This window comes from Pseudophryne corroboree, chromosome 10 (assembly GCF_028390025.1).
Source record: "Pseudophryne corroboree isolate aPseCor3 chromosome 10, aPseCor3.hap2, whole genome shotgun sequence".
Classification (NCBI taxonomy): domain Eukaryota; kingdom Metazoa; phylum Chordata; class Amphibia; order Anura; family Myobatrachidae; genus Pseudophryne; species Pseudophryne corroboree.
In genome coordinates, this window is record NC_086453.1 from 385,953,489 (window position 1) to 385,965,810 (window position 12,322).

Here is a 12,322-nt window from a genome sequence, read left to right on the forward strand (position 1 = left end):
GGCAGTGGGTGATTACAGGCGCTGTGATAGTTCCTGGCTCTGGGCAGTGGGTGATTACAGGCAGTGTGCTAGTTCCTGGATCTGGGCAGTGGGTGATTACAGGCACTGTGCTAGTTCCTGGCTCTGGGCAGGTGGTGATTACAGGCACTGTGCTAGTTCCTGGCTCTGGGCAGGTGGTGATTACAGGCACTGTGCTAGTACCTGGCTCTGGGCAGTGGGTGATTACAGGCACTGTGCTAGTTCCTGGCTCTGGGCAGTGGGTGATTACAGGCACTGTGCTTGTTCCTGGCTCTGGGCAGTGGGTGATTACAGGCGCTGTGCTAGTTCCTGGCTCTGGGCAGATGATGATTACAGGCTCTGTGCTAGTTCCTGGCTCTGGGCAGTGGGTGATTACAGGCACTGTGCTAGTTCCTGGCTCTGGGCAGTGGGTGATTACAGGCTCTGTGCTAGTTCCTGGCTCTGGGCAGTGGGTGATTACAGGCACTGTGCTAGTTCCTGGCTCTGGGCAGTGGGTGATTACAGGCACTGTGCTAGTTCCTGGCTCTGGGCAGTGGGTGATTACAGGCTCTGTGCTAGTTCCTGGCTCTGGGCAGTGAGTGATTACTGGCACTGTGCTAGTTCCTGGCTCTGGGCAGTTGGTGATTACAGGCACTGTGCTAGTTCCTGGCTCTGGGCAGTGGGTGATTACAGGCACTGTGCTAGTTACTGGCTCTGGGCAGTGGGTGATTACAGGCAGTGTGCTAGTTCCTGGCTCTGGGCAGTGGGTGATTACAAACACTGTGCTAGTTCCTGGCTCTGGGCAGTTGGTGATTACAGGCGCTGTGCTAGTTCCTGGCTCTGGGCAGTGGGTGATTACAGGCACTGTGCTAGTTCCTGGCTCTGGGCAGTGGGTGATTACAGGCACTGTGCTAGTTCCTGGCTCTGGGCAGTGGGTGATTACAGGCTCTGTGCTAGTTCCTGGCTCTGGGCAGTGAGTGATTACAGGCACTGTGCTAGTTCCTGGCTCTGGGCAGTGGGTGATTACAGGCACTGTGCTAGTTACTGGCTCTGGGCAGTGGGTGATTACAGGCAGTGTGCTAGTTCCTGGCTCTGGGCAGTGGGTGATTACAGGCACTGTGCTAGTTCCTGGCTCTGGGCAGTTGGTGATTACAGGCACTGTGCTAGTTCCTGGCTCTGGGCAGTGGGTGATTTCAGGCTCTGTGCTAGTTCCTGGCTCTGGGCAGTGGGTGATTACAGGCTCTGTGCTAGTTCCTGGCTCTGGGCAGTGGGTGATTACAGGCACTGTGCTAGTTCCTGGCTCTGGGCAGTGGGTGATTACAGGCACTGTGCTAGTTCCTGGCTCTGGGCAGTGGGTGATTACAGGCACTGTGCTAGTTCCTGGCTCGGGGCAGTTGGTGATTACAGGCTCTGTGCTAGTTCCTGGCTCTGGGCAGTTGGTGATTACAGGCAGTGTGCTAGTTCCTGGCTCTGGGCAGTGGGTGATTACAGGCACTGTGCTAGTTCCTGGCTCTGGGCAGTGGGTGATTACAGACACTGTGCTAGTTCATGGCTCTGGGCAGTGGGTGATTACAGGCACTGTGCTAGTTCCTGGCTCTGGGCAGTGGGTGATTACAGGCGCTGTGCTAGTTCCTAGCTCTGGGCAGGTGGTGATTACAGGCAATGTGCTAGTTCCTGGCTCTGGGCAGTTGGTGATTACAAGCAGTGTGCTAGTTCCTGGCTCTGGGCAGTGGGTGATTACAGGCGCTGTGCTAGTTCCTAGCTCTGGGCAGGTGGTGATTACAGGCAATGTGCTAGTTCCTGGCTCTGGGTAGTGGGTGATTACAGGCACTGTGCTAGTTCCTGGCTCTGGGCAGGGTGTGATTACAGGCTCTGTGCTAGTTACTGGCTCTGGGCAGTGGGTGATTACAGGCACTGTGCTAGTTCCTGGATCTGGGCAGTTGGTGATTACAGGCTCTGTGCTAGTTCCTGGCTCTGGGCAGTGGGTGATTACAGGCTCTGTGCTAGTTCCTGGCTCTGGGCAGTGGGTGATTACAGGTAATGTGCTAGTTCCTGGCTCTGGGCAGTGGGTGATTACAAGCGCTGTGCTAGTTCCTGGCTCTGGGCAGGTGGTGATTACAGGCGCTGTGCTAGTTCCTGGCTCTGGACAGTGGGTGATTACAGGCACTGTGCTAGTTCCTGGCTCTGGGCAGTGGGTGATTACAGGCAGTGTGCTAGTTCCTGGCTCTGGGCAGTGGGTGATTACAGGCAGTGTACTAGTTCCTGGCTCTGGGCAGTGGGTGATTACAGGCGCTGTGCTAGTTCCTGGCTCTGGGCAGTGGGTGATTACAGGCACTGTGCTAGTTCCAGGCTCTGGGCAGTGGGTGATTACAGGCTCTGGGCAGTGCGTGATTACAGGCTCTGTGCTAGTTCCTGGCTCTGGGCAGTGGGTGATTTCAGGCGCTGTACTAGTTCCTGGCTCTGGGCAGTGGGTGATTACAGGCACTGTGCTAGTCCCTGGCTCTGGGCAGTTGGTGATTACAGGCACTGTGCTTGTTCCTGGTTCTGGGCAGTGGGTGATTACAGGCACTGTGCTAGTTCCTGGCTCTGGGCAGTGGGTGATTACAGGCGCTGTGATAGTTCCTGGCTCTGGGCAGTGGGTGATTACAGGCAGTGTGCTAGTTCCTGGATCTGGGCAGTGGGTGATTACAGGCACTGTGCTAGTTCCTGGCTCTGGGCAGGTGGTGATTACAGGCACTGTGCTAGTTCCTGGCTCTGGGCAGGTGGTGATTACAGGCACTGTGCTAGTACCTGGCTCTGGGCAGTGGGTGATTACAGGCACTGTGCTAGTTCCTGGCTCTGGGCAGTGGGTGATTACAGGCGCTGTGCTAGTTCCTGGCTCTGGGCAGTGGGTGATTACAGGCACTGTGCTAGTTCCTGGCTCTGGGCAGTGGGTGATTACAGGCTCTGTGCTAGTTCCTGGCTCTGGGCAGTGGGTGATTACAGGCACTGTGCTTGTTCCTGGTTCTGGGCAGTGGGTGATTACAGGCACTGTGCTAGTTCCTGGCTCTGGGCAGTGGGTGATTACAGGCGCTGTGATAGTTCCTGGCTCTGGGCAGTGGGTGATTACAGGCAGTGTGCTAGTTCCTGGATCTGGGCAGTGGGTGATTACAGGCACTGTGCTAGTTCCTGGCTCTGGGCAGGTGGTGATTACAGGCACTGTGCTAGTTCCTGGCTCTGGGCAGGTGGTGATTACAGGCACTGTGCTAGTACCTGGCTCTGGGCAGTGGGTGATTACAGGCACTGTGCTAGTTCCTGGCTCTGGGCAGTGGGTGATTACAGGCACTGTGCTTGTTCCTGGCTCTGGGCAGTGGGTGATTACAGGCGCTGTGCTAGTTCCTGGCTCTGGGCAGATGATGATTACAGGCTCTGTGCTAGTTCCTGGCTCTGGGCAGTGGGTGATTACAGGCACTGTGCTAGTTCCTGGCTCTGGGCAGTGGGTGATTACAGGCTCTGTGCTAGTTCCTGGCTCTGGGCAGTGGGTGATTACAGGCACTGTGCTAGTTCCTGGCTCTGGGCAGTGGGTGATTACAGGCACTGTGCTAGTTCCTGGCTCTGGGCAGTGGGTGATTACAGGCTCTGTGCTAGTTCCTGGCTCTGGGCAGTGAGTGATTACTGGCACTGTGCTAGTTCCTGGCTCTGGGCAGTTGGTGATTACAGGCACTGTGCTAGTTCCTGGCTCTGGGCAGTGGGTGATTACAGGCACTGTGCTAGTTACTGGCTCTGGGCAGTGGGTGATTACAGGCAGTGTGCTAGTTCCTGGCTCTGGGCAGTGGGTGATTACAGGCACTGTGCTAGTTCCTGGCTCTGGGCAGTTGGTGATTACAGGCACTGTGCTAGTTCCTGGCTCTGGGCAGTGGGTGATTACAGGCGCTGTGCTAGTTCCTGGCTCTGGGCAGATGATGATTACAGGCTCTGTGCTAGTTCCTGGCTCTGGGCAGTGGGTGATTACAGGCACTGTGCTAGTTCCTGGCTCTGGGCAGTGGGTGATTACAGGCTCTGTGCTAGTTCCTGGCTCTGGGCAGTGGGTGATTACAGGCACTGTGCTAGTTCCTGGCTCTGGGCAGTGGGTGATTACAAACACTGTGCTAGTTCCTGGCTCTGGGCAGTTGGTGATTACAGGCGCTGTGCTAGTTCCTGGCTCTGGGCAGTGGGTGATTACAGGCACTGTGCTAGTTCCTGGCTCTGGGCAGTGGGTGATTACAGGCACTGTGCTAGTTCCTGGCTCAGGGCAGTGGGTGATTACAGGCTCTGTGCTAGTTCCTGGCTCTGGGCAGTGAGTGATTACTGGCACTGTGCTAGTTCCTGGCTCTGGGCAGTTGGTGATTACAGGCACTGTGCTAGTTCCTGGCTCTGGGCAGTGGGTGATTACAGGCACTGTGCTAGTTACTGGCTCTGGGCAGTGGGTGATTACAGGCAGTGTGCTAGTTCCTGGCTCTGGGCAGTGGGTGATTACAGGCACTGTGCTAGTTCCTGGCTCTGGGCAGTTGGTGATTACAGGCACTGTGCTAGTTCCTGGCTCTGGGCAGTGGGTGATTACAGGCTCTGTGCTAGTTCCTGGCTCTGGGCAGTGGGTGATTACAGGCTCTGTGCTAGTTCCTGGCTCTGGGCAGTGGGTGATTACAGGCACTGTGCTTGTTCCTGGTTCTGGGCAGTGGGTGATTACAGGCACTGTGCTAGTTCCTGGCTCTGGGCAGTGGGTGATTACAGGCGCTGTGCTAGTTCCTGGCTCTGGGCAGTGGGTGATTACAGGCAGTGTGCTAGTTCCTGGATCTGGGCAGTGGGTGATTACAGGCGCTGTGCTAGTTCCTGGCTCTGGGCAGTGGGTGATTACAGGCAGTGTGCTAGTTCCTGGATCTGGGCAGTGGGTGATTACAGGCACTGTGCTAGTTCCTGGCTCTGGGCAGGTGGTGATTACAGGCACTGTGCTAGTTCCTGGCTCTGGGCAGTGGGTGATTACAGGCACTGTGCTAGTACCTGGCTCTGGGCAGTGGGTGATTACAGGCACTGTGCTAGTTCCTGGCTCTGGGCAGTGGGTGATTACAGGCTCTGTGCTAGTACCTGGCTCTGGGCAGTGGGTGATTACAGGTACTGTGCTAATTCCAGGCTCTGGGCAGTGGGTGATTACAGGCTCTGTGCTAGTTCCTGGCTCTGGGCAGTGGGTGATTACAGGCACTGTGCTAGTTCCTGGCTCTGGGCAGTTGGTGATTACAGGCACTGTGCTAGTTCCTGGCTCTGGGCAGTGGGTGATTACAGGCACTGTGCTAGTTCCTGGCTCTGGGCAGTGGGTGATTACAGGCACTGTGCTTGTTCCTGGCTCTGGGCAGTGGGTGATTACAGGCGCTGTGCTAGTTCCTGGCTCTGGGCAGTGGGTGATTACAGGCTCTGTGCTAGTTCCTGGCTGTAGGCAGTGGGTGATTACAGGCACTGTGCTAGTTCCTGGCTCTAAACAGTGGGTGATTACAGGCACTGTGCTAGTTCCTGGCTCTGGGCAGTGGGTGATTACAGGCACTGTGCTAGTTCCTGGCTCTGGGCAGTGGGTGATTACAGGCACTGTGCTAGTTCCTGGCTCTGGGCAGTGGGTGATTACAGGCACTGTGCTAGTTCCTGGCTCTGGGCAGTTGGTGATTACAGGCGCTGTGCTAGTTCCTGGCTCTGGGCAGTGGGTGATTACAGGCACTGTGCTAGTTCCTGGCTCTGGGCAGTGGGTGATTACAGGCACTGTGCTAGTTCCTGGCTCTGGGCAGTGGGTGATTACAGGCAATGTGCTAGTTCCTGGCTCTGGGCAGTGGGTGATTACAGGCTCTGTGCTAGTTCCTGGCTCTGGACAGTTGGTGATTACAGGCTCTGTGCTAGTTCCTGGCTCTGGGCAGTGGGTGATTACAGGCACTGTGCTAGTTCCTGGCTCTGGGCAGTGGGTGATTACAGGCTCTGTGCTAGTTCCTGGCTCTGGGCAGTGGGTGATTACAGGCGCTGTGCTAGTTCCTGGCTCTGGGCAGTGGGTGATTACAGGCTCTGTGCTAGTTCCTGGCTCTGGGCAGTGGGTGATTACAGGCACTGTGCTAGTTCCTGGCTCTGGGCAGTGGGTGATTACAGGCAGTGTACTAGTTCCTGGCTCTGGGCAGTGGGTGATTACAGACGCTGTGCTAGTTCCTGGCTCTGGGCAGTGGGTGATTACAGGCGCTGTGCTGGTTCCTGGCTCTGGGCCATACTTACCTACTCTCCCGTGAGCTGCGGGAGGCTCCTGTTTTTTGGGGCAGCCCCCCGCACCACCGGAAGAGTGGGCAGGTCTCCCGCATCCTGCTCGCACCCTAGTGATGCGGGCAGGATGGAGAGATAAGGTGGAGAAGGGGTTAAAATGATGCAAATCGCGTCATTTTAGCCCCGCCGCCTTCCCGCGGACCCGCGAATCGCGGCATTTCCCGATGTGTGGGCGGGACTTAGTGATGTCACAGTCCGGCCCCGCCCCCTGAAGAAACCTGCAGCGTCTCCTCTCCGGGCTTCTCCCGGAGAGGAGAAATACAAAGTAGGTAAGTATGCTCTGGGCACCTTATATTTATTCACAGGCAAATCAAATCATACACAGTAAGATATACACAGTAGTGATATATATATATATACTAATTATATTTCTGCTTTCTTAATTATATAATGACATGAAACAAATACTGACATAAACTGTATACGTGCGTGTGTATGTTATGATAATGATGATGAGGGAGTGTGATCAGGGCTATTTCTGTCCCTTTTCCTCCTCCTCACTTCTTCCCACTGACCGCCTGGATATTACACCCCTGACATGTAGCTGGCATACTCCTCTAGCGTGTTCCATCATGTGATAGATAATGATACATTTTCCCGAGTCCAGTCCAAGGTGTCATAAAACGTGTCCGGCCGAAGCAGTGTGTGTTGTGCCTGGGGTGCCTCAGACCTCATGTTATCACTAGATGTGATCTCTTGCTAGTATGGGCCTAATTCAGACCTGATCCCAGCAGCAAATTTGTTAGCAGTTGGGCAAAACCATGTGCACTGCAGGTGGGGCAGATGTAACTTGTGCAGAGAGAGTTAGATTTGGGTGGGTTATATTGTTTCTGTGCAGGGTAAATATTGTCTGCTTTATTTTTACACTGCAATTTATATTTCAGTTTGAACACACCCCACCCAAATCTAACTCTCTCTGCACATGTTACATCTGCCCCTCCTGCAGTGCACATGGTTTTGCCCAACTGCTAACAAATTTGCTGCTGCGATCAGGTCTGAATTACCCCCTAAGTCAGTTATCTGCTGTTCTGACCTAGACAATAGACCGGCCAGTTTTTGCCAAAGGTATTCTGAATTAGATGATGATGTAAGCTGTGTCTTGCAACACACCTGTGGTTTGTGTACTGTATGGCCTCTCACCTGTTTCCTACACAGTGACTTAGGGTGCATGCACACCAGAACGACCGAGATCGTGCGACGATTGTGAAATCATTTCCCTTGAACTTCCCGGGAGCACCTGGGCAGTCCCAGGCTCACGATTTCTTCAAAACGGTGCATTTGTGTCAAACGATTGTGATCCGATTTCGATGGTCGTTAGACGGTCGGATCCAGTGCATCGTGTGTTGCACAGTACACCATGCCACCAGGAAATGTAACTCAAATAGGCGGGTCGCACGATGGTCTCACGATGGATTGGAGATGCAGGTTGGATTGACAAATCTTTACTGCAGTTGGTAAAATCTCCAATCCGACATACAAGCGGTGGGGGCGCGCATCGGGTCAGAATCATTGACAAAACAGGTACGATTCTGCACGTTGTCCATAAAACCGATCGTACGACGCGCCGAAATCGGGGGATTGGAGGCCAAATCGTCCTGGTGTGTAGTCATACTTACAGTATAAGACAAATATATCTATATGCACACACATCCAAAATGTACTTTACTAAATCATCTACACATGTAACTATTCCTTAGTACAAAATATATATCTATACTAGTGGTCAGTCTAGCACCCTGCACCTTTCTCAGCCCGTGCAGTTCCTCTTTCCTGCCTGTGGTATCGCTCTCTGCTTTGGTGCTTCTAGCACACTCTGGTCTGTATCTCAGCACTCAGTGATGCTGTGATTTAATTGCGACAGTGGCAGCCGTGGTGATTTGGGCAGTGAAAGCTGGTGGGTACAGGCCCTGAGTGGTGAGATGTGGTTCTCTGCTGCCGGGGGGGAGGGCGCATGTTGGTATGTGCTCCTGTGGGGTGACGGGTACAGCGGGGGATGAGTGATACTGATTCTTTATCATAAGCTGATCATAGACTGCCCTTGCCCCCTGGTGTGTGAGCCGGCATGCCGACACTCACTGCAGCTCCTGGTGAATTCACGTTGATGAGTGTAAGAACCCCAGGACCCCTGCGGGTGTGGGTTTGGGACATGCCCAGTGCCCCTTGCCTCTCTGGGCTGCCAGGTAGCTCTACTGCCCACCGGTGACCCCCCTGCTAATGTACTTCTTATGGTGGGCTGATGTAGTGGTAGTGATCACAGTGGGGGTCAGGTCAGAGCTGGCCCCAGGGTTATGCAGTATAGGCAAATGCTTAGGGGCATCTGGGAAAGCTTAGGGGGATCTGGGCAGGCTGGACATGTAAGCTCCAGATTTCAGAAGCCCCAGCTGCCCGCGGCTGCCCAGGACTGCTGCGCCGTTGCCCAGTGCGGATCATACGGCTCCCATCAGTGTGACGCTGGCGTGGCCTGAGGTCACATCCGCGTCATTCACAGCAGAGAGCGTGCCGCGGAGGAGAGACGCAGAGGATAGGTAAGTACATTGTGGGAGAGAGGCTGGAGACGCACAAGGGGGGAGAGATTTGATGGCGGCAGACACCTACACCCCCGGTCTCCCCAGTGCCCCACTGTTACATGGCCACACCCTGTCTCGGGTGTGCGCGTGCCAAAAGCACAGGTAGTAGCAGGCTAGTATCAGACACTCATGGGATTCAGGGGTGAGTTATGACTATACAAATAACAATATTTATAAGTTCTAATGATGTCAGTATTATTCTGATCATGTTTATATTCAACACTCTGGAGTATAGTGTAGTCTGCCAGTCCCCCCCCCCCCTTCTCCTGACCATAACAGGGAAGAGGGGGGAAGGGATCTGGTCAGGGGGACAGCCATGGGGTGTGGAGTATATACTGGCTGCTCTTACTTTCACTTTTATATTGAATGTCCATGTCAGTCTCTGGCCAGCAGGGGGAGCCCCAGCATCACACTTCCCGAGCTGCCCCCTCCTCCTCCTCAGCTGCTGCTGCCCCCTCCTCCTCCTCCTCCTCAGCTGCTGCTGCACATCACTCCCTGCTCCTCTTCCTCCCAGAACAGAGCATCTCCCCCCCCGGCTGCTGTAAGTACTGCGGGTGTACTGAGCGCTGTGTAACTGCTGCTGGCCTCAGCACTAATCATTAACCTCTTACATGCAGGAGCTGAGGAGAGATCCAGCCGGGTGACTGGGGCGGAGGAGAGATCCAGCCGGGTGACTGGGGCGGAGGAGAGATCCAGCCGGGTGACTGGGGCGGAGGAGAGATCCAGCCTGGAAGCCGGGTGACCGGGGCGGAGGAGAGATCCAGCCTGGAAGCCGGGTGACTGGGGCGGAGGAGAGATCCAGCCTGGAAGCCGGGTGACTGGGGCGGAGGAGAGATCCAGCCTGGAAGCCAGGTGACCGGGGCGGAGGAGAGATCCAGCCTGGAAGCCGGGTGACTGGGGCGGAGGAGAGATCCAGCCTGGAAGCCAGGTGACCGGGGCGGAGGAGAGATCCAGCCTGGAAGCCAGGTGACCGGGGCGGTGGAGAGATCCAGCCTGGAAGCCGGGTGACTGGGGCGGAGGAGAGATCCAGCCTGGAAGCCGGGTGACTGGGGCGGAGGAGAGATCCAGCCTGGAAGCCGGGTGACTGGGGCGGAGGAGAGATCCAGCCTGGAAGCCAGGTGACCGGGGCGGAGGAGAGATCCAGCCTGGAAGCCAGGTGACCGGGGCGGAGGAGAGATCCAGCCTGGAAGCCGGGTGACTGGGGCGGAGGAGAGATCCAGCCTGGAAGCCAGGTGACCGGGGCGGAGGAGAGATCCAGCCTGGAAGCCAGGTGACCGGGGCGGTGGAGAGATCCAGCCTGGAAGCCGGGTGACTGGGGCGGAGGAGAGATCCAGCCTGGAAGCCGGGTGACTGGGGCGGAGGAGAGATCCAGCCTGGAAGCCGGGTGACTGGGGCGGAGGAGAGATCCAGCCGGGTGACCGGGGTGCAGGAGAGATCCAGCCTGGAAGCCGGGTGCCTGGGGCGGTGGAGAGATCCAGCCTGGAAGCAGGTGACCGGGGCTATGGAGGCACGGCAGAGTAAGCAGCACAGGTGAGTCTGCACCATGATATCACACACCTGAGCGCTGACGTCATATAGGTGATGACATCACAGGAATAGGGCAACAGTTATGGAACTGTAAGTCCCAGCATGCCCGGATTTGTTCCCCCCTGGATGTAGTGGAAGTCGGTCTCGATGGGCACTGCCACCTGCATAGTAATAATCCATGCATGGATAGCTGGTATCCTGGCAGCACTGCTCAGAGGCCGGGGAAGTGGCTGTGACACCAGGTACTACTTACCTGGCACTACTTACCTGGTACCTGCCGTCTCTCGCTCCAGCGCGCACGTGTCGTCTGATGGGCAGGCAGCACAATAATATCACTTTTAAGGCCCATACACACGGGGTGATGATGAGCGGAGAGCGGGTCACTTTTGGGGTGTTGAGCTGCTTTCAGCTCAAAGCCGCCCAGTGTGTATGAGCAAGTGATGAGTGGTGATGCGCGCTCCCGCTTCATCACTGGCCGCCGCCGTTCATCTACTGGTATTACAAGCAGATGAACGGCGGGGTGAGCGTCCTGCTATGGAAAGCCGTTCACCCTCGCTGACATCACTGAGCAGGGGGACGAGCGCTCAGTGTGTATGCACCTTTAGAGAAAATCTCTGTTATATTGCAGATCATCTGCAGACATGACAATCAGAAAGACTGATACATGGCCGCTGATTGCCCGCTCCTAGACGCTCCCCCGTACATGAAACAAGTAACAACCGGCGCTGTCACCGTGAAATGATAAAAATCTATACAATACTCTAGAGGTGCCTAATAATTAAGACAGAGGGCTAGAAGCACCATCGCTTGGAGAATGATAACGTGGAGAGATAAAACACACCAGCCAATCAGCTCCTGCCATGTCACAGATGCTGTTTCAAAAAAGTCAGGAGCTGGTTGTCTGGTACTTTACCTCTCTCCATTTTATCACTCTCCAAGCGAGGATGCATCTAGCACAGAGTCTTTGCACTCACGGTACCATAAGCAGCTGCAGGGGTGCTCATCCCAGGTATGATGGAGGCTCCACCGGCTGCGCTCGCACTACCCAGAGGTGTAGCTTGGTGCCATGGTGCCCGGAGCAAGGGTATGTTTTGGCGCCCCCTCCCCTGTTCTGAATTGGGGGCATGTTACATTTCAAAAGAAAAAAATAGAAAAATACTACATTGGTGACCAGGCCGGTTCTAGACCTTGTGGACCTCAGGGGGAAAGTTTCTTTTGTGCTCCACTCACGACCAAAACAGGGACAGTGCGCGCCACAAAAATATAGGGGAGGTTATGCCACAGTAGAGCCGCTTATACATGTTACTCTGCAGCTTCTAATGCAGAGAGAGGTGCTGTAGCAGCAGCGGAGGCAGAGAAAGGTGCTGCAGCATCAATGTAGAAAGAGGTGCTGCAGCAGCCAGGGCAGAAAAAGATGCTATAGCAACTGGGGCAGAAAGAGGTGCTGCAGTAGCCGTGGCAGAGAGTGATGTAGCAGCAGCGAAGGCAGAGAAAGGTGCTGCAGCATCAATGTAGAAAGAGGTGCTGTAGCAGCCAGGGCAGAAAAAATAAGAATTTACTTACCGATAATTCTATTTCTCGTAGTCCGTAGTGGATGCTGGGAACTCCGTAAGGACCATGGGGAATAGCGGCTCCGCAGGAGACTGGGCACAAAAAGAAAGCTTTAGGACTACCTGGTGTGCACTGGCTCCTCCCCCTATGACCCTCCTCCAAGCCTCAGTTAGGATACTGTGCCCGGACGAGCGTACACAATAAGGAAGGATATTGAATCCCGGGTAAGACTCATACCAGCCACACCAATCACACCGTACAACTTGTGATATGAAACCCAATTAACAGTATGATAACAGAGGAGCCTCTGAATAGATGGCTCACAACAAGAACCCGATTAGTTAACAATAACTATGTACAAGTATTGCAGACAATCCGCA

General features: G+C 55.0%; 1 protein-coding gene across 3 annotated transcripts in view; it reads left to right on the forward strand.

Moving 5' to 3' along the window:
- Positions 1–9,325: 9,325 nt before the first annotated feature.
- The window catches only part of LOC134966836 (F-box only protein 2-like), a 174,817-nt gene continuing 171,820 nt past the window's right edge, over positions 9,326–12,322 (forward strand). For 2 of the 3 annotated variants that reach the window (XM_063943885.1, XM_063943883.1), the window contains exon 1: positions 9,412–10,394. In XM_063943885.1, the coding sequence (XP_063799955.1) occupies positions 10,366–10,394 (29 nt within the window). In that variant the 5' untranslated portion in view covers positions 9,412–10,365. The other variant, XM_063943884.1, reaches the window with a different exon arrangement.